Source organism: Ptychodera flava, chromosome 13 (assembly GCF_041260155.1).
Source record: "Ptychodera flava strain L36383 chromosome 13, AS_Pfla_20210202, whole genome shotgun sequence".
In the NCBI taxonomy this organism is placed as follows: domain Eukaryota; kingdom Metazoa; phylum Hemichordata; class Enteropneusta; family Ptychoderidae; genus Ptychodera; species Ptychodera flava.
The window spans coordinates 14,880,503-14,906,321 of record NC_091940.1 but is presented as its reverse complement, the minus strand read 5'-3'; the positions used below and the strand labels follow the sequence as shown (position 1 = coordinate 14,906,321).

The 25,819-nt window shown below is 37.1% G+C and overlaps 3 protein-coding genes across 3 annotated transcripts in view; all 3 read left to right on the top strand.

The window, feature by feature from the left end:
• The first annotated feature begins 2,346 nt into the window (after positions 1-2,346).
• Positions 2,347-7,591, top strand: LOC139147021 (solute carrier family 28 member 3-like). The gene is made up of 5 exons (XM_070717872.1): positions 2,347-2,426; positions 4,434-4,550; positions 5,600-5,776; positions 5,992-6,275; positions 7,435-7,591. The coding sequence occupies exons 2-5, from the start codon at positions 4,449-4,451 to the stop codon at positions 7,589-7,591; spliced, it is 720 nt and encodes a 239-aa protein (XP_070573973.1). The 5' UTR covers positions 2,347-2,426; positions 4,434-4,448.
• A 4,901-nt stretch (positions 7,592-12,492) lies between these two features.
• LOC139148687 (solute carrier family 28 member 3-like) lies at positions 12,493-16,251 on the top strand. Its single transcript, XM_070720174.1, has 4 exons — positions 12,493-12,655; positions 13,515-13,691; positions 14,254-14,434; positions 15,087-16,251. The coding sequence occupies exons 1-4, from the start codon at positions 12,527-12,529 to the stop codon at positions 15,158-15,160; spliced, it is 561 nt and encodes a 186-aa protein (XP_070576275.1). The 5' UTR covers positions 12,493-12,526; the 3' UTR covers positions 15,161-16,251.
• A 3,796-nt stretch (positions 16,252-20,047) lies between these two features.
• LOC139147546 (solute carrier family 28 member 3-like) overlaps positions 20,048-25,819 on the top strand; it is a 42,653-nt gene continuing 36,881 nt past the window's right edge. The window contains exons 1-6 of the mRNA XM_070718673.1: positions 20,048-20,133; positions 22,573-22,683; positions 23,769-23,945; positions 24,150-24,433; positions 25,199-25,340; positions 25,586-25,777. Coding sequence (XP_070574774.1) covers positions 22,582-22,683; positions 23,769-23,945; positions 24,150-24,433; positions 25,199-25,340; positions 25,586-25,777 — 897 coding nt within the window. The 5' untranslated portion in view covers positions 20,048-20,133; positions 22,573-22,581. The remainder of the gene's footprint in view (positions 20,134-22,572; positions 22,684-23,768; positions 23,946-24,149; positions 24,434-25,198; positions 25,341-25,585; positions 25,778-25,819) is intronic.

Sequence of the window (25,819 nt, the reverse complement as noted above, 5' to 3'; positions counted from 1 at the left end):
TTGATCGTAAAACGACTGTCTCCAGTCCTCTCCCTCAATGTGCAGGCTAGTCCATCGAGAAGTCAGCAAGAAACGACAAAAAATCGGTCTCTCTGGCTCATGGTTCGTGCTAGCAGCAGCCCAATAGTTTGAATGTTATACAACGGCTCGGACCTCCCCTTTGATGACCATAGGTACATGTAGACTAACATTCAAAGCCATTACATTTCAGAAACACGTGCACTGCAGTGAATAACATCCAATAGGTGGTGTATTATATAATGTTTCAATAATCAAGTTTCGAGTAAGGCAATTAGCGTCGACACCTGAAGCCTGGTTCCTTTTTGCGAACAAGTGAATGGAAAGTATAAAAAACATTACAACATAACATAACAACTGTATTGTGATTTGTACAAAGATCATAGTTAATCACTAAATAAAATGGAACACTTGTGGGCTAAGTTTAGACACTTTTTTTCAAAGAAATCTCCGGATTTGTAAAATCTTTACAGCACGCGCACTTGTCTTTCGCGTGGGAAATTTGCGTAAATTTTGACGGTTTTCTTGGGTTTGTTGATAATAAAAAGGAAATAACAGACTCCGCGCTGACCATTAACGTTTATTTATGGGAGAGGGAAGCCAAAGTAACTGGCTCGCCAAGCCTCTCCCGTTCATTTTTGGCTTTCCTCTCGGCCTTGCCCATAAATAAACGCTAATGGTCAGCGCGTCGTCCTTTTTTTCTATAATTTCAACCGGAAATCTTGCAGCATTTTCGCTATAGGAAGGAAAAACCGATTTTTTTGGAAGATTCAGCAAAACGCTTGTCCCGTGACTATTATGTAAATAATGACGACGTATTGTACACAGTCGGATTCCCCAATATCATGGCTTCCAGAATATTTATATATTTTATTGGGGTTGGAACTTCTGTAACTGAGAAAAAAAAATAAAAATCTTAAAGTGTCTTTAAGGTGTGTCGCTACCTTGAGCAGAGACTCACTGCGCAGACTCAATAAATTTTGGTTAGTACATTAATATCACATAGGTCAGAGTTAGCTCAAGATTATACTATTTACGTTTTGCATCTGTTGTGGCACACTAGGCATCTCTGCCTGACAGTCTGACAGTCTGACTAGTTTTCTGCCAGCCTCTGTCTTTCACTTCCCCTGTCCCATTTCAAGTCATCCCCTCTCTCAATTGCTGAGACCTTTCATACCGTTTGGGAACGGATTGGACACGGATTCTTAACTAGTCCGACAGCGAGCAAGGAAATTCAATTTTACTACAAAGAGCAAGAAGAGTGTCGAGAAGGCGAACATGTGTCTGATTAAAAATAATAAATATCTGTCATCAAAATACTCACAAAATAAGTAGATAACAAAAAACCCCAAAAAACGAAAAAAAACCCCAAAACCCAGCAACCAACCAAACAAACAAACAATAAGCCCTTTTGCAAAGCCTTGTTTTCTGGGTCAAGTGTTGAAGGGCGCATTCAGACAAATTATGACTTTTAAACTGTCGTGCGACAGTCTTTACATGTTAACAATGCTTGATTTATAATTCTATTGTTGGTGCATACCTTATCGCGATTCGAAAAGGACGAGTGATGGCGCTACCAGACCTATATGCCAAAGTGCAAAGATTGCGTACCTTACTCATGCATGTCCTTAGACGGAATTAAAAACCTAGTAAATAAATCCTAAATTTCGTCTGGACTCTCACATCCATCACATTCACTCACAGAAAAGTGTATTGTAAATATCACTTTCGTCACGACATGAGATTCATGTGACATAGCACTTCACGTGTTGACTTCATATTTTCCTATAAAATGATTTCTAGCATTTAGGACCATGGCATTAAAAACATGGATGTGCGAACTTCATAAAGCAGAAGATTTAACATTTTAGATTTAGCTAACAATAGCAGTCAAGAAATCTGAATACTGGGGACATCATATTTACATACTGACAACGCAGTCTTTTCGATAAGAGAGCGAATTCTAAGCATGGGGCTATTACCACAAAGTTGCTTGAGTGCTTTGAAGTCCATTGATCACTTAGAACCATAATTCCCTAATAAGATGAACCAATGTATCGCATTTATCAATGAAAATTCGTACATAACTAGTACCTTGTTGGCTTTCTTAATGTTCTTGACGCGTATAAATAAGTACATGATATCACTTAAGTTGACACCATGTTTAATTTAATACGTCAAAGCTACCTTGTCGCCTTGGACATAATGCAAATTTATGACTACTGCGGAGACACATAGACGCCTTTATTTCGCACCTTTTGGCGGGGTTATCATGCTTTCTTTCGCTGAACTTGCGCAGGTATCCTGTGGTGTTCAATATCACATTTTATACGCAGTCTCAATCGTCTTTTTCTTTGCGCTGGCGAAACGTGTTGTGTGACATCGGGACATCGGCGACGCGGAAATAGGTAGGTACACGTACGCAGCGTATAAGTTGACAGGCTGCTCACGGGAACTTGGCTTGTATACATACAAGTAACGCTGTTCGCTACGGTTTGAAAGACGTCTGTGTAAAAAGGAAGGAGTCGATTGAGCTTTTTCACTTACTATAACAGTAGAGCAAGGAACTTTATTCAGATTATATGAAAGTATGACATGTTTCCGGTCACCCAACCTATCCTATTTAAACCCCTCCGTCCAAAACTTGTTTTCGCATAACATTTCTAACATTGATGTTTGATAGGGTCGCGACCGATCAACCTGTATTTGGATGGCATGTGAACGGAAACATAGGTTATTTGTGGCCATACTGAGATAAGTATACTGTATATCATGAGCAGTTGTCGTAAAACCAAGTTTGCTTTGTTCAGTTCGTGTGTACCATACAAGGTCGCTTAAAAAATTCACTGGCCGATCAGATAAATATTTGCCCCCGGGACCTTTCAACGCTGTGATTGCTTGACATCAGACCAGGTGTCGCGGCATATCGGTCAAAACTTCTACCCTGTCCGTTCCGACTTACGCCAAACCAAACATCAGTGGCAAAAAACACCGAAACAAAAAACAAACAAAACAAACAAAAAACCCGAACAAATCAGCCAATATTTATGGCTACTGTGAGCTACTAGACAAGTACTGACGCTCACTACAGCCAATTCGGATAAAAAATTTTGTGTTCAATATTGCTAGATAAAGTTAGGCAAAAACATATTCACTCTAACAATATTTTACCGTCTCCGCCCATACAAAAGCGGTTGAATTGGACGTTTAGTTTAGACGGTGGACGTGATTGACAAGGGTCGTTTAGTTATTATCAATAGAATGGACCAGTATATCTTGAAGTTCCTGAGTCAAACCTATAAAACCCCCACAATTAAAAAAGTCATGTCATCATATATAATATGAAAACAATTTCAGATATATTTGAATGGCTTCTTTTCTTATTGATATAACTGAGGTGTTTGTCTATTGATCTAAGCACTTAGTCTGATTGATATAAAGGTTTTACACTTTTGGCCTATACGGCGCATCCTTGCTTCAAAGTGTTCTATAACATAAAATTCCTCTTAAATCTATGACAACGGTCTCAGTGAGTAATATGTTTTACAATAACGTGGTTTCCGACTTACTATGCAAGAAGACATAGGCTTTACATAAACTGCCTGGGATAGATCCCTAGGGTTTATTTATAGTCGTTTTGTGAAAGGTGGCATCAATTCTTTGCAGCAGTTGCTGGGGGTCTCAGTTTTCGTGCAATGGCAGCCAAATACATTGTTATGTCACATAGACTCAATTCAAATACAATACTCTGGAGGAGATTCTAGATAATATACAAACTGACGAAAATCAGACGAAAAAGAGCTAAAAATACTGGTCTAAAGCCGGTAATCTTAGATTTTCCATATATATTTAATTATTCACAATAAAATATCAATAACAATAATAAAAGCATGACCGTCAGAGTACAACCAACGAGACAGTAAAAAACCACAGCAAAGAATAATATATATCGACCTCTGGGAATAAAGCAAGGAGTAATGCTAGGTGTTTTGAACATACTGAGCACACCACAATTCGCTTGAAACAGTTATATCATATAATTGGTGCTTTTCAAATTCACTCGATGGGAGTTGACATCTATACTGATATTCGCCGAGGGTAGAACTGTCTCCATAACTCTAATGCTGCTAATTTTTGTTACCTGAAGGGGCTAAAAGAATCATATTGCTTATATACACACATGCATCGATGTTATATAGGTTTTACAAGGGGCAACCCCTCAAATGCGCTTCTGTATTCAATGTTTTCCAGGGGTAACCATTAAATTCTATATCATCCCCATGCATATTTTTCCCGCTCCTCCCTGACTGTGCATCGAGCTTTATGAAACAATTGTTACCTTTTTGTGAATACTTCATATCATTTTCGTTAGACCTTATGTTTCCAATCATATTTATACGTTTATCCAAACATAGACATTGGATGACAAAATGGAGACAACACAAGGGTGTGTTGAACTTACGGTGGTTGATCCAATCGAAGATAGCGCCGAGATAACTGTCACGACAAAGGTGTCAGAGACATCGTTAGAGGTAAGTATTCAATTTATACGAGCGTACATTGCATTGACAATACAATACACTACCCTACAATAGAATACAATACAATGCACTACACTACATTACATTACACTACACTACACTACACTACACTACACTACACTACACTACACTACACTACACTACACTACACTACACTACACTACACTACACTACACTACACTACACTACACTGCACTACACTACACTACACTACACTACACTACACTACACTACACTACACTACACTACACTACACTACACTACACTACACTACACTACACTACACTACACTACACTACACTACACTACACTACACTAGAATACAGTACAATACAATACAATACAATACAATACAATACAATACAATACAATACAATACAATACAATACAATACAATACAATACAATACAATACAATACAATACAATACAATACAATACAATACAATACAATACAATACAATACAATACAACACAACACAACACAATATTGGAACTAATTCAGCTTAATTGGATCTTCATATTTTTCAAATTTCTCATCAGTGTTCGGTGCCCAATAGCTGAATGTTGCAGTATTACACAATGCTCATGAAATCGAATGTGTAACTTAAAAAGAAAAGTAGATGAGGTTACATTTGCAGATTAAATCGACATTACTTCATCATCCCATTATCCCAAATGAGTTTTAATCGCGTTACAAAGAATTTACATTTAGGCTGCATCGATGTTATACTGCCATATGGAGATCGGAACAATGGTAAAAATGACTAAAATAAGCTTGGTTAAAATTACGTCATATAAGCATCATTTAGTCTTTATGGAGCAAAACACTGCAGATATTTCAATTCCAATTAAGCATTTTTTTTTCTGTCCAAGACAATTAATTGCATAATCGCAAAGTTAAAACATTCAACCATTAGCTAGATATAAAGAAGCTGTAAGCTGAATTTTGATTTGTTCAATCAGAAATAACCTCTTTTTTATTGCGCAATATTGTACACTTTCGAAACCATGTCATATGTCCGTGTTTAACCCCTTTCAGAGAAATGGCGACACTTCTGTAGACATTGAATCTCCTCACACAGTCAATGCCTACTCGCCTGACAGCGGAACAGAAGGGTTAGAAGGAGACAAAAACAGATCTGAGGATTACGAAATCAATATCGACAGCGAGGATGAAGATTTGGCAGATGACAAGCCAGACGATTGTTGTTCGAGGGTACAGATTAATTTTTGCGTCATTTGTTAATCATCTTATTTCAAAACTTTAAAATTGCCAATGAGATTTTATCGAACGTACATATCCTTTAAGACGCAAAGCTTCACTCAATCGCCAAGTTGTGGTTAAGGTAGAGTGATAAACTAAGCAATCTTTTCTATATACTTGATCATATGCAGTCGGTATATTAAATTTAATGTCTTTCTTACTCCAAGGGTGTGAGAAGAATAAAATCAAGCATCAATAGATTTACTAACAAACACAAGAAACGGACGAAGACTGGCCTCTACGCATTTCTACTTTTCTTGTACATTGTCTACTTCTCATATGCATTGTACTACTCCTTCGAGGGAGCAATCACCCTCTTCTCCATCACAGTGTTCGTCGTACTGTGTGTTGTCTACATGCTGGTTAGGGACAACTTTGGGGATAAAATCGATGACGTCATTTGCCGACCGATTGCTGATATCTGTGAAAGACATTGGAGCATTATTAAATGGTAAGACTTAGCGAATCATAGCAATATCGAATAAGTGAACTTGTAGAGAAATTTTAATTAGCTCGGCGCGTAGACGGGTGTGGCTTTTTAAAATATACTTGACATTGGTGAAATTTTACTTGATTTTTGCAACAATTATCGGTCACATACAGCTCGGCTATGACTGCCGCTATTGAAACACTTTCACAGTGGGACTCACATACAGGTATACCATGGTATAGTATGTCTATAATATATTGGCCAACCCTTGTTGATATGTTACCGTAAATTTTGAATGTGCGTTCGATATGTTACTGGTATTCTGATATTTGAGTTTGAGTGTAAAAAATTGACATGAATATTGTGTAAGGAATTCTTATAGGAGGTAATGACAGCTACCGGTCTAGGGCGAGGTGTTAGTCACAAACTGATAATATTAAAAATGTACGGTAACATATCAACGACGAGTGGAACATACATAAAGGTAAAACGCGCCTTGGGGACATAATATTCCGACTTTCAATTTTCTACAATTCTTTTCTGATTCACCACTTATGGGGGTTCATTTTAAAGCTCTTGGAGAAAGAAAAACGTCCACCGTCTTAGTTTTTGGAAAATCAACAATTTAATTTTCCTCTATAGAGAGATGGCGGCCATTTGGAATCTCAAATATCGCAAAATGTTGGGTAATTTGTTTCGCTAGTTCCAAACTTTGCCCAGTGACCCCCGATTTTTATTGTTGATTTGGTAAGAGAATGGTTAAAAGTTTCATTTAGGAGAGTTTGAGCAAAAGTTTAAGTATTTCACTTTCGAGGCGCATACCACCTTAAAAAAGTTAAACTTTCAGTAATTTTAAGTAAATTTTTATTCGTCTCAGCCGTCTAAATAGATAAGAGAGCTGCGATCATTCCTGTAGTATTACTGAAATTTTAACACCTAGATCTAAGACAATGTCACCCTCTCCCAAGAAACTAATCGGTTTCACAAATCTTGTCGTCTGTCTTGCATAACCTTACGTTTAGTATTATTTTTCTCATTATGTTTTCATAGCCTGAATAATCATTCCTAGATATCTAGTGGACAGAATGATCATTTGTGTTTTTACGGATGTAACATTTTAAAAGAACAAAACATATAGCGAAAAAATTAGTGCTTCTCGTCGTTTGATCTGCCACTTTAGGGTTTCCGCGATCGTGACACTGGGACTATTTGTGGTATGGCTCGTCGTGGACACTTCCAAAAATCCGTCGAATATGATGTCTTTTGTAGGATTCGTTGTGATACTCGTCTTCTGCTTCGTTTTTTCGAAACATCCGGATAAGGTATGGTCACACTAAAAACATAAAACAACAAGAGAATACTATTTGCGGCGGAATGAGCTTTGAAGTTCTTCCGCAAAGGCATTAGCCTATCTAATTTACCGACTATCTCTCATTGCACCATGAGCTCTCATCCCTGAAACTCTGAAGCTGAAAAAACATTCGACTTGAAGAAACTTGACTTACCTGTCGATACTAGTCATTGATTTTCTTCAACCAATGAGTAATTGTATTGATTTCTCATTGCAGGTTCGATGGCGGCCTGTAATCTGGGGTCTGCTTTTGCAAATAATTTTGGCACTAGTGATACTGCGCACTAGGTGGGGCTTTGAAGCTTTTAAATTTCTTGGAGAGCAAATTGCCATTTTCATGGATTATGTCGAGGCTGGCTCCGAGTTTGTATTCGGGGAACTGTGGCGAAATCATCATTTCGCCTTCAAGGTAAGCACACATCAATAATAAGTTGCCGAGGCACAAGTTTACCAATTTTATGCTTATTGCCTTCCAATGATAGATGCTAAGGAAATGTTATAGTCTTGAAATGTGCATACCTCTGAAGGCTGATAATGGCGAACAAGATGTACTCACTCAAGACAAACACATTATATACAAAGCATTACGTTTTCGCATTGGGGCGAGGAATTGAGTGCAATGTAATTTTATTTTACATGGATCGCTGATTTGAAGTTATTCGCCATGTCAAAACGAATGGATAGTTTAAAACTTCTCGTTGCCGACGTAGGACTCATTCAGTTGCCCAAGTGCACATAATGTCGTTAGGGTCATCTTTGCATGAAGGGAAAAAAAGCACAGTTGTGCGACTTTTGAATGTCACATAATTCTCTTAAGTTCACAATTATTACATGCAAAACCTGTTTATGCCTCAGATATAAATCTAAGGGTGCTGGCTGGATTTGTATTTCGTGTCAATTAAAACCCAGGATTTACTTAAAAGGAAACATTCTCCTGTTCCTTTAATAGTTAATGTTGTGAATCGTGCTGTGCATCATCATACTGTATTCTATTTCATTTTTTTCTTTTCAAAGACCAAGGTACTCAGCCCTTTCATTGCATTGACTTTCACAAAACCCGTGTCCTTCACCTTTTTATTGCATTGTCTATGGTAGCAGCTGTGTGACAATTCAATTAAGTCATTTGATGTAACGATGACAGCAGAAAGAAAAGTGATAGGAGCAAGACAATTCTTAAACTTGCTTTAGGAGCGCCCATTATACAATTAGCACATTGAAAGCATGATTAAATAGGATGGTTTTGTCATCATACAGTAATCGAACATGTATTTGATGCTCTGACTTCTCGTAGGTTTTACCGATTATATTATTCGTCGGGTCTGTTATTGCCGTACTGTACCATGTCGGACTCGTTCAATTGGTGATCGGTAAACTCGCCTGGATTTTACAGTTCACAATGCAGACGTCGGCCATCGAATCTTTGACTGCAGCAGCTTCAATTTTTTTGAGTATGGTACGTTTTAATGAGTTTTTCGAGTCCTATAGTTAACGCGGCTTTTTATTTAGGCAGGTCATTTTCTACAAATACTCCGCGGTTGTGGAACAGGCTACCCATTTCACTCCGTTGTAGTGAGCTTTTACATTTTTAAGTCAAACCTCAAATCTTTTTTATTCACCGAATGACTATTTTATCATACAATATTTTAATGCCTTTTCACTTTATCAAGTTGTCTACAGCGCTTTGAGATGCTTTTACATGGAAAGCGTTTTTTAAGAAATAAATCTTCTTCTTCTTCAAAAGAAGCCCCATCTACATCGAAGAAACCTTAATTACTCTCTCTCACATTTAATATGGAATGTCAGTATAGAGAAAAAGATATCATTGTTACAATTTAAAAGGACCTGTCAAACACAGAAAAGCAGTTACTATAGTTTCATCACCCCAATTGATTTTGACCATGTCCGAGAGTTGACCGAATATCCGTTCATAGTCGGACTCCTGGCACATTCTTGCGACCAGCACGCGAGCCAACAGATTGGATACAAATTAAAGTTGCACCTTAAACGCCAAATAATTATGCCTTGTAGGTTAGATCACAGATTTATCATAATTTCACATACATCACATCTTGCATTAAACCTTTTTGTAATCCTATTAGATTGCATAACAGAAATATCTCTGGCACAGAGTCTTTGTGACGGAAGACTGTGAGTGAGATGTGGGTCATTAAGTGCATTTTTCTGTAGACGCCATTACTCAAACCTTCTGTGAAAATATTTTCATCTCTTGAAATCTCTTGATGATCTCTCCCTGTAGACGGAAGCCCCACTTTTGGTCGGTCCCTACCTTCCCGTCATGTCAGTCTCGGAACTTCACGCTGTTGCTACGTCAGGCTATGCTACGGTGGCAGGTAGAATACTGGGAGCTGGAATTGCTATTGGAATCAATCCCTCACACATGATCACAGCCTCTGTAATGTCAGCTCCAGCAGCTTTGGCTGTCTCCAAGCTGTTTTATCCTGAAACGAAGAAATCTTCATCTTCAGCAGTAGGTCAGTCTGCGAAAGTACAGTTACCGTAAGTATATATAACAGCGATGTGCGGGCGCTCTGGCGCCACGCAAACTCTGATCCCCAGCCAAGGATTTACAATAACATTGCCGTTTTTGTAGCAGTATTTATTTGTATAGAGTATTTTGACTCGCTGAGAAATGTAGTTATTTTCTCTCCATAAACCTCGGAGATCATATAAACGGACAGTACCTCTGATGTTTTGATGTAATTTTCTTACGTTTGCTCCGGAAACAGGTAGTTCATTTTTTTGTTCTTCTTCCTAGATCTCTTGATACCCAAAGTGGTAAACCTGCAAACAAGATACCTTTGCGTTACTCAACTGACTCTTATTCTGGGTTTGAAATTTAGTAATTCGTCAATGAGATTAGACAAAACAAAAATACTGGCTGCAGGAAGAAGGTTAATGCTAGACGCTTCCAAATGATTTACGATTAAGAAACGGAACTGTACTTTTCCAAACGGAACAAACTATTGAAAGTTAATCAAAATCTTAAAAAGAAAAAAAAAGTAGCAAATAGATTCTTAACATTCGCTGACGCTCTTGATATTTTAGCCATTTACACATTTTTGAGATGTTTTGGACATTTTTTGACGTTTTCTCTGTGGTGAGTTCTGAGTGCACACCGATTTATCCGTCGTACATTTATTAAGTGGTTTTTATATAGGACATGTTTGTGAATAGTTTTACAAGCGCACTATCTGCTCTATCTGGTTCACTTCAAAAGCTACGTACTGTTCAAATCCAATAATTTAGAGTCTTATTCTTAATTGTTGGCTTTGAAGAGCATGTAGTACCTTTAGCAATGAAACGACAAGAACTAATCACCAGATAGATTTTTTATCACGGTGTACTTTACAGTTATGCTCAACGGAAAGTAGACGATGAGATTAAATGATACCTTACTCAATTACTAATTTACATCAGACACTTTATTTCTAAAACTATACTAGTACCTCACAATATTGCTTGCGAGCGGCAAGTTCTCAAAGACAAGAATAACAAATACCAGACCTAAATGATTCCTTAACATAACAGTCGCTTGCCTGCTTCTCTGCCGACATGAGTGCCTTATAATATCTCTTTCCACTGGTTTATTGCCGTAATCTTATACCACGATACTAATTACACAGCGACAAAAAGACAACTGTAGTTCTTGCTGAAATGAACGTCATCGCCGGGGTAGACCGGCCGACATTGTTGAGACACTGCTCAGTAAGTGTCAAGTAGATTTGATTTTTCAATCTTTAAAATCATGACTTCTGCTTTTGCCAATTTTCATTTTCTTTGACACTAAAATGCCTTAAAACAGATTACCCCTAATTCTTTGTATGAAAATGCCTCGACCTAACCCCCCTAATTCTTTGTAAAACAGGTCCACACTTACGATTGATAACAATGGGTATTTTGCCAAACCATGGTGGTGAAAATGTTACAATCAACTGCCTACTCTGTAATTTGTGCTAGAGTGAAGATAAGTGTGGACAAAAACATTTGGATAAAACTGACTTAATTTGGCAATGTTTAATATCACGCATGGGGGTCTCTAGCTATGTACCATATCGGAAACTTTACAATTACCTAAGCTACTGATGATTAATGTGAAATACTGTCTATGTGTCCACTGTTCTGTGTATCTCTTCTAGCAGTCAAACAGTGGTGCAACTATTCTCATGCATACTCTTCCAAGTACATTTGATAGGGATGTTTAACGTTTTATGTTTATTATATCCAATCAAATGAGACTTTGTCTATCTGTTATTCATTGGCTCAAAATTGATGAGGGTCAATTACAGATTTGTATAATCCTCTACAAGATTTACTCGCCAAACCAGAGAAATAATTATTGTCTGTCTCAAGATATCTTTGCAAGAGTTTTTCAGACAAAACGTTTGATTCATGAATGATGAAGATGTTTCATTATTTGCCTTTTATATATCTCTTTGAGAGGCACATATGTTACTTCATGCTTCAGCCAACTTACAGTTGTCTTTTTGTCGCTGTGTAATTAGTATCGTGGTATAAGATTACGGCAATAAACCATTGGAAAGAGATAAGGCACTCATGTCGGCAGAGAAGCAGGCAAGCGACTGTTATGTTAAGGAATCACTTAGGTCTGGTATTTGTTATTCTTGTCTCTGAGAACTTGCCGCTTGCAAGCAATATTGTGAGGTACTAGTGTAGTTTTAGAAATAAAGTGTCTGATGTAAATTAGTAATTGAGTAAGGTATCATTTAATCTCATCGTCTACTTTCCGTTGAGCATAACTGTAATAGTGTGATGAGATTCACTTTCGATCCGTTTACAAGATTATACTCATTTGCCTGTGCCATATTTACTCCATTTTATTATGTTCCCCTCAAATATCAGGAAGTACCAGAATGTCATCGACGCCATTGCCCGCGGAGCAATGGCAGCTGTCCCTGTAGTTGTTAACACAGGTGTCAACTTTCTCGTCTTCATGGCGTTCTTAGAATTCCTAAATGCCTTCCTTACATGGGCTGGTGGAATGGTCGGTTATCCTGAACTAAGCTTTGAGGTATGTTTGCTGAAAGCAACAAAATTATATATATATATATATATATATATATATATATATATATATATATATATATATATATATTTGCTGAGAGCAACAAAATATTATAATATATATATATATATATATATATATATATATATATATATATATATATATATATATATATATATATATATATATATATATATATATATATATATATATATATACATGTTGATAAGCCTTCTTCCAAGGATTCAAGCTAGAGCTGCATGGGAAAACATGGCCAACATCATCGAATCATATTACAATATCTTCATAGACAAAGACAATAAGGAAACAAGAGAGTGCAAGTGTAAGAATACACATGATTGCCCGCTCTGAGCAGCCTATCAATCAAAGGATGCTTTAAACGAGGCTAATGTTACAAGTTGTGACAACACTGTCAAACGTTTGTCGGGACTCATAGATATACACTACGTTCAGGCCATGATACTCTCATCATTAACAAATTAACAACACAGCGTATAGGGAAAGTGCATAATATTCTAAACACATTGGAATCCCAAATCCAAAAAAAGGTCAATCCTGTTCGTGGCAGCTAGGCAATCAAATATATCTAGAAGATGTGTCTTGGTTTAACAGGGAAGTTACTCATTATATCACAACTATTTAATGAGTGTTCTGAACATTTTTTCGAATAATATACACACGAGAATGAATTTTACCTTTGAACTACCTACATGTACCCACCTATTTCACTCTTCTGTATATTTACAATTTTGAAACTGAATAATGTAGAAACTAGGAAGTAGACATACATAAATATACAACATTATTCATTTCTTCAACACTAATGATTTTGTTTTAATAACAGCTCATCTGCTCTTGGGTGTTTATGCCGATTGCATATTTAATGGGCGTTGAATGGAACGACTGTTTCATCGTTGCCGAACTGATTGGTATCAAGATTGCCACAAGTGTACTTGTATCGTTCGATAAGCTCGCAGTTATTTTGGAAAATCGTCAGCTTGGATTGGAGCCATCGATTTCAGTAAGTACTTTGATGGAGCAACATAATTGTACATGGCACTGTTACATGTAAATAGCGAAACAAAAAACAAGTCAAACTCAAAAATTAATCGTAGTTAAAGTTTCTTGTGCCTCAACTCTCGCTCTGGCGTGACAGTTGCGTACACCCGCTGTATATTTCCTCGTATTTCTTCAATAATGCTTACATCGGAATGACTTCAAGGTCACTGTCAGGTATTGGCTGAACAAAAGATGTAAACGCCTTTTGTTGTGAGCTTAGTGATTTTGGTGGTATATATATATATATATATATATATATATATATATATATATATATATATATATATATATATATATATATATATATATATATATATATAATATATTTATATATCACCAAAATCACTAAGCTGACACAAAACATGTAAACGCCTTTTGTTGTGAGCTTAGTGATTTTGGTGATATATATATATATATATATATATATATATATATATATATATATATATATATATATATATATATATAGAGGCAAACTCAAAAGTTATAATCAAACCTGTTACATAGAGTTCTTTCTCATATAGCCTCGTTCTGAGCTGATCGCGACATACGCCCTCTGCGGATTTTCTCATGTCGCTGGCATTGGCATGACGATGGGGTTATTGGTTGGACTGGCACCTCGTCGAACGAAAGACATCAATGCTGTAGCCGTAAGAGCAATGATAGCCGGGAACGCTGCCAATTTTCTAACAGCCGCTATTGCCGGTACGTTATCAATAACATGCAACTCTTGATACAGTCGAGATAAGCTTGACCTGCTGAGACAAAAAATGAGCTGGTTCTATATAATAATATTTTTTTACTATAACCCAAACGGGATTCGAACCCCCACACACTTCACGGCAACATCGCCTAGCTGCTAGGCCTCACACAAAACCAGTCGGCCACCGTTTCCAACCCAAAAGAGTTGGTCACGGCAACCGACTTAGATGTTACAATCCTGTGCACGACCGAGCAACACAGTGTGCATGGAGCAGACGACACACAGACACAGTACAAACACACACATATAGTAATCGGAAAAGCACGAAGCTTTTACTGAGCTATCAGACAGACTCGGGGACAAGTAAATATCCACCAGCAGAAACTGTCCACTCAGGTTAAAGAAATAATTTTACTTTCATACCAACGGAAGTTTGCCTATGTTTATTTGCATCTACGCACAAACATTGTACTAGATTTTTTGAACCAAGATTGAAGTCTATAACATCGGCTAGTATATTGTTGATGTTTACACCAAATTCTAGAAAGTCCGCAGCAGAATTCAGATCTATTTATACGGTATTATCGATTACTGTACATTAAATGACATTATTTATTCTATTATTTATTTGATTGTTTGTTTATCTATTCGAAGGCATTCTGTATGAAGGTGATGACTTTTCAGGAATCGGGAACAGCACAACTGTCAACATAACTGGATCGTGGTAGCCAGAAAACGTGTGACATAGTTACTGTAACCAATTTCAATCCTCACCTATACTATGGAAAAAGGAACTAACCTTCGTCCAGTTTACATACATTTTTAGGGACCCTAGGCTTGAACATTACTCTGAGTGACGTTTTTGCACTTCCTTAAAAGTGACATCAATTATATAAGGTCAACAAGCGCCAACGTATTCCATTTTTCATGTTTTGAATGGGCGTCGTCGTAAAGGTGTTCACTGTTCTTACCTTACTTCATTCTCGTCTCAAAATGTCAACACATAATTACTATTTTCTCTAATTATTATCATCATCATTATCATTTTTAGTTCATTTTCCCCCAAAATGAATTTCTTGAACAAGCTTAAGGTTGAGTCAATTTCAAGGGATCTGTAAGCTTGTCTAAGTCCATTCCTTAATGTCTACTGCTCTGAAGTAAAACTAAGGAAACTTTACTAAGGGCCAGATTACTCAGATTACCAGAGACATGTAACAAGATGTTTGTCGACAACATATGCTGCAATGTACAGACCCTCTTAACAATTTACTTCTTTATGTAAGTTTTTGTGTGTTTAGAAAGGTTTAGTTGTAACAATTGTGTATGGTTAAAGTGCTGATCAAAATGGTTTACAGAACAGTTCTCAATCATAAGTTATTGTCGGTAGAATTTTAATCCATCTCCAACGACATTACAAACGTTTATCTCGTTACCTCTATCCATAGCTATTTTTTATTCGAGGAGATATTTGTGCTTGATTTGCATGAAATATATAGTAAATGACGATCTTACATCAATTAAGGTCATCAGGTATATATTTTTGGAATTTTCAGATCTCTATCAGATATCCGTTCAAGAGACAAGACAACACGCCAGAAATCACTTTATTGTTCGTACGGGTTAACGCAACTTATGTAGGAAGTGGATTTTGTAAATTGAAAAGTAGAAATAATTTATTTTATGGAACATCACAAATTCAGATCCGAGAAAATGCTATTGTATTCTTCAAAGTTTGAAAATGTAACTCTTAACACAAACAGTGTAAACAAGGTTGCACTGATGTTATAAATTGAGCGACAATGCTATTGTATTCCTTAAATGAAACTGTCAACGCAAACGGGTGCAAACAAAGTTGCACGAATGTTATCAATAATTCTACTTTAAATTTCATTTAAATGCCTGACAACGCCTTTCGGCCATGCAGCTGATCCAATCTCATAAACTTGCAAAACGCCCTAAATGGTATAAATTTTGACATTTTTTGCCCAACTTACTTCGCATATCCAGCTTGGGCCATAAGGCGTATCAAAGCCGTTTAAGGTTAATTAGTCTTCTTTCTACGGCCCGGAGTCAGCTTAGCTCCACCATAGAGAAGGCATACATCGCTCATGAGAACGCTATATGCGTAAATGGTAAAAGTGGTGATATATCGTCAGATCCACGACATGAAAAAATAACATCACGCTCTTTGACCGTGTTTTCGAAATGTAGGCTGACCGTTCGTTAACTTTCGCACATTAGTTATGCCTCTCTTCGCCTTGCTCTATCTCCGTCCCCCTTTTCTCTTATAAGGTCTGTCTCACTTTATACTTCTCCGTGTCTGCCACTATCCCTGGTCAGATCTGTATTATCTCATTCTCTCCTTCTTTCCCTCCCCTTCTTCTCGCGTATGTAAGTCAAGGGTGGGTATAAATTAAAGCTCTGAGGCGGGTGTTATCGAGTGTTATAGAGTGGATTTTATAATTACATGTAGGATGGGTTTAGTCTTGCCCAAAGTCGGGCATGAAGATGTGCGTTACAAAGTACACTAATATTGTACAGTTGTAAAAAAAACCCCATGATATGTCTGATTCAAATATCCGTAATTGCAAGATATTGCATTCAGCGTCCCTTCTCGCCAAGGGTTTGGGATTAGAAAAAAGAGAGTTTATTTCCCTCTCAAGTTTTAATATTTGGTATAGAATAATCAGAGGCTGCAGGTTTTAATTATGTAAACCCTAGCCTTTTGTCAGTTTTCTGTCAAGAGGATTAATTGTATTGTTTTTTTAATAATGCACAAATGATGCATTACTACAGGCGGGAAGACAGTGGAAGAGAGTAAGCATGTCAGTCTTCTGTACTATTTGTCGGTCGTCTAACGTGGGAAAATTCTCGCAGGAGGAGCACGGGTATAAAAATCAATCCGTCGCTGTCGAGTGTGCATATACTTTCAGTAGATTAGTAGATCTCTAAAGTCACTTTGAAATGGCCTTCAAATGAACATCTATAATGTTGTTTGTTAGTCAGATAATAGTAAGGAATATTTAACTGTATAACAGGACATTTGCAAGGATGAACGACAAGTCTCTGATTATCTTAATATGTGCGTATCATTATATCCCGCTCGGTATATTTCAGATGGTGATGGCTCTATTCCTAGCTCGCGATTTTTCGGATAGACACTCATCTTTTTGTAAGTTACGAGTTACGAGTATTTTCGATCGTCGATATCAGAGTGTTTGTCCCCTCTTCGGTAATCTCATCGTGGCCTTGTCCTATGCTTTGTTGATGAGTTTAGTCATCTGACCGTGATGAGCTCTTCTGGACACCTTCAACCGTTGAATGTGATGAGTGGCGGTTTGTCCACCGTTCGCGCCGCTGGCTTCTCCTGTTTCGAGCATTTTTCAAAACTCTGTGATTCTTGCACCGTATGCGGGTAACTGGGCTTTAGTCACAGAATCCTGGTCTCGGCACTAAAAATGTGACTGGGCACATTTAGAAGCAGGTTCTAAATCATGTGATGAGGAAAGTTACGATGCAGGGAGTGAGAACGATACTGTCTCTCCTTTGATGTGTAAGAAAGAACTAACTCTATTGCGTGAAAAGAGGCGCGAAAGTCGCCTCAACATGTCAATCAACTATGACCTGAACAACTTGCAACATTTTGCCTCAACTCAGTCTGAGGTATTTTTGAGTCCCGACGATATTCGTCATTGCGAGTACTGACTGGTTTCACGAAAATCGAATCCATTCTACAACGCAGATCATCTACACGACGGAGGCAGTATTTCTGCCATGGTGAAAGCGTGTGCACTGTTAATGTTGTTGTAAATCTCTTGGCCAACTTAAAATTTATTTGAATGTTTTACTGTCAGTGGGATGGGGAGAAAGGGGAAACGGTTTGTAGCATTCCTGACCAGCAACAGAATTTTGTTGCGACCAATCAGATTTCGTCACGAAATATACTGGCCATTTGGAATTTCAAATATCGGTAAATCTTGGGTAATTTGTTTCTCTAGTACCAAATTTTGCTCGGCGACCCTGATTTTTATTCTTGATTTTGAAAGAGTATGATTGTAAGATTCCGTGAAAGTTTAAGGAAAAGTTTAAGTCTTTCACTTTCGAGTTTAATGTACTGGGTCTAGCATTTGCCCTCTTATAAAACCATTAGGTAATGTTATGAAGATTTATACCCGTGAAAGACCTAAACAGGTGAGGTTCGTAAACTGTCAGTTCAGTGAGCTGGCATATCAAGTTAAGCAGAGACTCACTGCGCAGACTCAATAAATTTTGGCTGGTAAATTCATTTCATATGCATGGTTAGGAGTTATCCGGGCTCGAGATTATACTAATTACGTTTTGCATCCGTTGTGGCACACTAAGCATCTCTGCCTATCCATTCTGATTTAACATTGACTGACTGACTGACCGACTGACTGACAGTCTGACTAGTTTTCTGCCCGTCTCTGTCAGTCTCTTACCCTGTCCCACTTCAAGTCACCCTCTCTTAATTGCTGAGACCTTTCATACCATATAAAACGCATTGAGAACGGATTCTGAGCTGGTCAGGCAACGAGCAAATTGAATTTTACTACAAAGGGTGAGAAGAGTAGCGAGAAGGGGAACATGTGTTTGATTAAAATAAGAAATATCTGTCATAAAAAATACAAAATGAGTAAAAACAACAAAATACAAAAAGGAACCAAACAACAAACAGGCGATAAGCTCTTTTGCAAATCGGGTCATGTGTAGAAGGGCGCGTTCCGACAAATTATGACATTGAAACTGTCGTGCGACAGTCTTCATAGGGTAAAACATGCTTCAACGTTGATTTATAATTCTATTGTTTTCGGTGCATACGTTATCGCAATTCGATAAGGACAAGTGATGGCTCTGCCAGACCTGTGTGCCAAAGTGCAAAGATTGCATATCTTAGTCCTACGTGTCCATAGAACTAGTGAACAAATCCTTAATTTCGTCTGGACTAACACAACCATCACATTCACTCACAGAAAAGTGTGTTTTAAATTTCGCTTTCGTCAAGACATGATGTTTTATGTAACATAGCACTTTACGTTTTGACTTCATATTTTCCTATAAATTGATTTCTGGCATTTAACACTACGGCATTAAAAGAAAATATGGATGTGCGAACTTAATAAAGCAGAGGATTTAGCATTTCAGGTTAAGTCTATAATAGCAGTCCAGAAATATGAATGCTGGCGACAATATAATCATATTTACATCTGACAACGCCGTCGTTTACAGAATGAATTTTAAGCAAGAGGCTATTACCATAAAGTTGCTTGAGTACTATTTGGTCAATTGATCACTTAGAACAATAATTCCCTAATAAGATGAATGAATGTTTTATATTTGTCAATGAAAAAGCGTACACCACTGTACCTTGTTGGCTTTCTTAATGTTCTTGATGCGTGTAAACAAGCAGATGATATCACTTAAGCTGTACGATATTTAATTCAATACGTCAAGACGACCTTGCCACCTTGGTCATAATGAAAATTTATGACTACTGCGTAGACACATAGACGCCTTTATTTAGCACTTTTTGCATGGTTATCATGCTTTCCTTGGCTGAACTTGCGCAGGTATCCTGGTGTGTTCAGTATCACTTTTGTACGCAGTCTCAATCGTCCTTTCCTTGGTGCTGGCGAAACGTGTTGTGTGAACTCGTCAAGGGACATTTGCGACGCGGAAATAGGTAGGTACACGTCAGCATAGAAGTTGACAGACCGCTAACGGAAGCTTGCTTGTTCGTAAGACGGACGAAAATACAATTAACGCTATTCTCTACGCCATCAAAAACGTCTGAGTAAAAAAGAAGTCATCGATTGAGCTTTTTCATATATTATATATAACAGTAGAGCATGAAACTTTGTTCAGATTATATGAACATATGACGTGTTTTGGCCTATCCTATTTAAACCCCTCCGTCCCAAACATTTTTCGCATCATTATTTTAACATTGCTGTTTGATTTGGTCGCGACCGATCAACCTTGTATCTGGATGGCATGTGAACGGAAACACGGGTTATTTGTGGCCATGCCGAGATAGTTGTATTGTATATCACGAGCAGTTGTCGTAAAACGAGTTTGTCTTCAGTTCGTGTGTACCTTACAAGGTCGCACATAAAAAAATCACCGGCCGAACAGATTAAGATTTGCCTCCTATAGATCTATCAACGCAGTGATTGTTGCTTGACATCGAACCAGGTGTCATACATCGACCAAAATTCCTACCTTGTCCGTTCGAACTTACGCAAACTCAACATGGCAAAACAAAGCAAGAAAAAACGCTCAAAAACAAAACAAAAAACAAATCAGCCAATATTTGTGGCTAGTACTGAGAGCCACTGGACAAGTGCTGACGCTGACTAAAGCTAATGCGGATCAAAAATGCTGTGTTCAATATTGTCAAATATGAAAGGCATCATTGTATTCACTCTAACGATATTGTACTGTCTCTTTCCGTACAATAGCGGTTGATTGTGTTGAGTTTAGATGGTGGCCGGGACGTTATTGACAAGGGTCGTTCAGTTATTATCAATAGAATGTGCCAACATACACTTCTTGAAGTTCCTGAGTAAAATCTTGAAAACCGCTACAGCTAAAAATCATGGCCCCATATATAACATGAAAACAATTTCACTCCCGCCCCGCTGTTGCAGTCCAACATTGTCGTACAGAAGTACCTTGTACTGAATGTTCTGCTTACAATGTATCTATGTTTCTCATTTTATTCATACTTCTCACTATATATGTGTAATTTAGATATTGCGACACATTTATATCACAAGGCAGGTTTTGATCAAGCACTGCTGTGACCTGAACTTGTTAAAGGTATACTGTCACCTGTTCCAATTTTGCCACAGTTACCATGCATGCCATGGAAAGAGAAAATCTAACCAATCACAGATTTTAAGCGGGTGGCCGCTTTTTAAAAACAGCGCCCTCACATGGGCATTTTGAATTACAAGGAACGCCCCCTTGACCATATATGGGCATATTTAGATTTCAGGTGACTGTATACCTTTAAGCTAGCACTGACTAAATGTTGGAAGCGTAATCTTTATTGTATTTAAGTGACTGATTATCGCAGAACTCTTTGTTAAAAGGCTATGTGCACGAAAATACAAAGTTAGTCAAACAGGCATTGTAACAACTCTAAATTGATAATATAGGTTAACGGTTCAAGTCTCTCTATCGGCCACAATTCTTAACAAACTACTGCAGAGCCCTAAATTTGCTAGAGACATCAAGCCTAGATCTTGCGTTCAGAGTAAGGAACGAATTTAATATATTTCTCCGAAGCTGAATGCCTATAGGGTCCGCACTACACCCATTTTCCTTATTTGCTTAACCTGACGGTTCAATGGATATCACTAGGCGAATAATAGACATCAAGATAGGTCTAATAAGTACTTTGGTTCAAGGTATAAAGTGAATAATTTACAAGGTCCAATAGACAAATAGACAATGAAATAGCAATGGGTTCATTAAATGGTTGTAAAAGTTTGATAATATCGACTCAAGGTAGCGACAACATTTGCAAAACTTATATAATATTTATATAAGAATTGAAAATTTGATCAGAAAGAAATGATCTATACCTATTGGTAAATGTATGACTTCAGGTTTAAACGATCAATCTGTCTGTTTGTGTTTGGTAGATATATTTGAATAGCTTCTTTTCTTTTTGATAACTGCAAAGTTTGTCCATTGATCTAAATACTGATTAATATAAAGGCGAAAGACCTGTAGCCTACGGCGCATCCTTACTTAAAATTGTTCTATAACAGTTATATGTTTTACAGCATCGTTTCCGACTTACCTTGCAAGTCATTTTTTGAAAGCATGCATCACTTCTATGCAGCAGTCGATGGGGGTCTCAGTTTTCGTCCAATGGCAGCCGAACACATTGTTATGTCACATAGATACCACCCCTAATACTATGTGACAATGCTTTGAAGGAGATTCTAAATGATATAAAAAGTGACGAAAATCAGACGAAAAGGAGCTAAAAGTATAGGTCTAAAACTGGTAATTTTAGACATTTCCATAGATGTCATTATTCACAATAAAAAACAACAACAATGAATATTCAAATTACAAGGCATATTAATGATTTACCCAAAAACAGACATTCCAAATGGAGGCGACACAAGGATGTGTTGAACTTACGTTGGTTGATCCAATCGAAGATAGCGCCAAGATAACTATCACGACAAAGATCTCAGAGAAATCGTTAGAGGTAAGTATTCAGTTATATAAGTGTACATTGCATTCACAATACAGTAGAATAAACTACAATAGAATACAAGACACTACAATAGAATACAATACACCACACTACAACACAATACACTACAATACAATACAAAACAAAACAATACAATACAATACAATACAATACAATACAATACAATACAATACAATACAATACAATACAATACAATACAATACAATACAATGCAATACAATACAATACAATACAAACCGATACCATACAGTGCAATACAATACACTACAATCGAATACAATAGAATACAATAGAGTACAATATAATAAAATACAATAGAGTGCAATAGAGTACAATACAATACAATACAATACAATACAATACAATACAATACAATACAATACAATATAATATAATACAATACAATACAATACAATACAATACAATACAATACAATACAATACAATACAATACAATACAATACAATACAATACAATACAATACAATACAATACCATGCAACAATAATTTTTCTCACAAAGCCACAAAAAACACGATTTGAACTAATTTTTGATAATTGGATTTCATGTTTTTCAAATTTATCTAAAGCGTTAGGTGCCGTATAGCTGAATGTTGCAGTATTACAAATTATTCATAAAATAAAAAAAAGTAGGTTAGGTTACATTTGCAGATTAAATAGACATTACTTAACCATCCAGTTATCCCAAATTAGTTCAATAAATGTTACAAGAAATTTCATTTAGGCTGCATCAGTGTTATACGGTAATATTGAGACCGGAACAATCGTAAAAATGACTCAAATAAGCTTGGTTGAAATTACCTTATATTAGGTAATTTTAACCAAGCTTATTCGAGCAAAACAGTGCAGATATTTCAATTCCAATTATTTTTTTTTTCTGTCCAAGAAAATTATTAGCACAATCATTAAGTTAAACCATTAAAACAATAACTAGATATAAAGAAGCACGAAGCTGAACTCCATTAGTTTAATCAGAAAAAAAATATCTTTTTTTATTTATTGGGCAATATTGTACGCTTTCTAAACCATGTCATATGTCCGTGTTTAACCCCTTTCAGAGAAATGCCGACACTTCTGTAGACATTGAATCTCCTCACACAGCCAATGCCTACCCGCCTGGCAGCGGAACAGAAGAGTTAGAAAGAGACAAAAACAGATCTGAGGATTACGAAATCAACATAGTCAGCGAGGATGAAGACTTGGCAGTCGACGAGCAAGACGATTGTTGTTCGAGGGTACAGATAAATTGTTGCGTCATTTGTTAATCATCTTTAAAATTGCCAATGAGATTTAATCGAACTTAGATTTTCTTCAAGACGCAAAGCTTCAGTCAATCGCCAAGTTATGGTTAAGGTAGAGTGATAAACTAAGAAGTCTTTTTCTATATACTTGATCATATGCAGTCGGTATATTAAAGTCAATGTTTTTCTTACTCCAAGGGTGTGAGAAGAATAAAGTCAAGCATCAATAGATTTACTAACAAACACAAGAAACGGATGAAGACTGGTCTCTATGCATTTCTACTTTTCTTGTACATTGTCTACTTCTCATATGCATTGTACTACTCCTTCGAGGGAGCCATCGCCCTCTTCTCCATCACAGTGTTCGTTGTGCTGTGTGTTGTCTACATGCTGGTTAGAGACAACTTTGGGGATAAAATCGATGACGTCATTTGCCGACCGATTACTTATATCTGTGAAAGACATTGGAACATTATTAAGTGGTAAGACCGAGCACAACAAGGCAATATCGAATAAGTGAACTTCTACAGATATATTGAAGTAGCTTGCCGTTTAGACGACCGCGGCTTTTTTAAATATACTTGTTGGTGCAATCTTATTTGACACTGGAACAATTATCAGTACCCTGCAGCTCGGCCGTGACTGGCTTCCGCCATTAAAACAACTTCATAGTAAGGGTCACATACAGGTTTGCCATGATATAGTATGTCTATGACATATATTGACCAACCTTCGATGATATGTTACCGTAAATTCTGAATGTGCGCTTGATCTGTTACCGGTATTCTGATATTTGAGTTTGAGTGGGAAAAATTGATAAAAGATTTGTGTAAGGAATCCTTACAGGAGGTAATGGCAACTACTAGTCTAGGACGAGGGTGGTAGTCGTAGACTGATCATGTACGGTAACATATCAACAAGGATTGGTAAATATATCAATTAAAAAATAAACTTTTAGCAATTTTAATTTCAACTAAATTTCAAATCGTCTCAGAGCTGCGATCATTTCTCTAGTATACGCGGATCTTAGACAATGTCGCCTCCCTTTAAAGAAAACAATCGGACTCTCAAACCTTCTCTAGTGTCTTGCATAACTTGAGTATGTTTCTCACTATGTTTTTATAATCTGAATAATCATTCCTAGACGTCCAGTGGACAGCATGACCAATAATGTTTACGAGCATAATATTAAAAAAATATCGCTAAAAACTTTTAGTTTTTCTCACTGTTTGGTCTGCCTTTTTTAGGGTTTCCGCGATCGTGACGCTGGGACTAATTGTGGTATGGCTCGTCCTGGACACTTCCAAAAATCCGTCGAATATGATGTCTTTTGTAGGATTCGTTGTGATACTTCTGTTTTGTTTCGTGTTTTCCAAACATCCGGATAAGGTATGGTTCCACTAAAAACATAAAACAACAAGAGAGTACTACTGCAGCGGAATGAACTTTGAGAATTTCTTCAATGATAGCATTAAGCCCATCTAATTTAACGACAATCTATTTTGTCTCATTGCATCATGAACTCGCATCCCTAAAATTCTGATGCTGAAAAAACATTCGACTTGAAACTTGACTTCTATCGACACTAGTCATTGATTCCTTTCAACCAATGAGTAATTGTATTCTCATTCCAGGTTCGGTGGCGGCCTGTAATATGGGGTCTGCTTCTGCAAATAATTTTGGCACTAGTGATACTGCGCACTAGGTGGGGCTTTGTAGCTTTTCAGTTTCTTGGAGAGCAAATTGCCATTTTCATTGATTATGTCGAGGCTGGCTCAGAGTTTGTATTCGGGGAACTGTGGCGAAATCATCATTTCGCCTTCAAGGTAAGCACACATCTATATAACAAGTTGCTAAGGCAAGTTAAT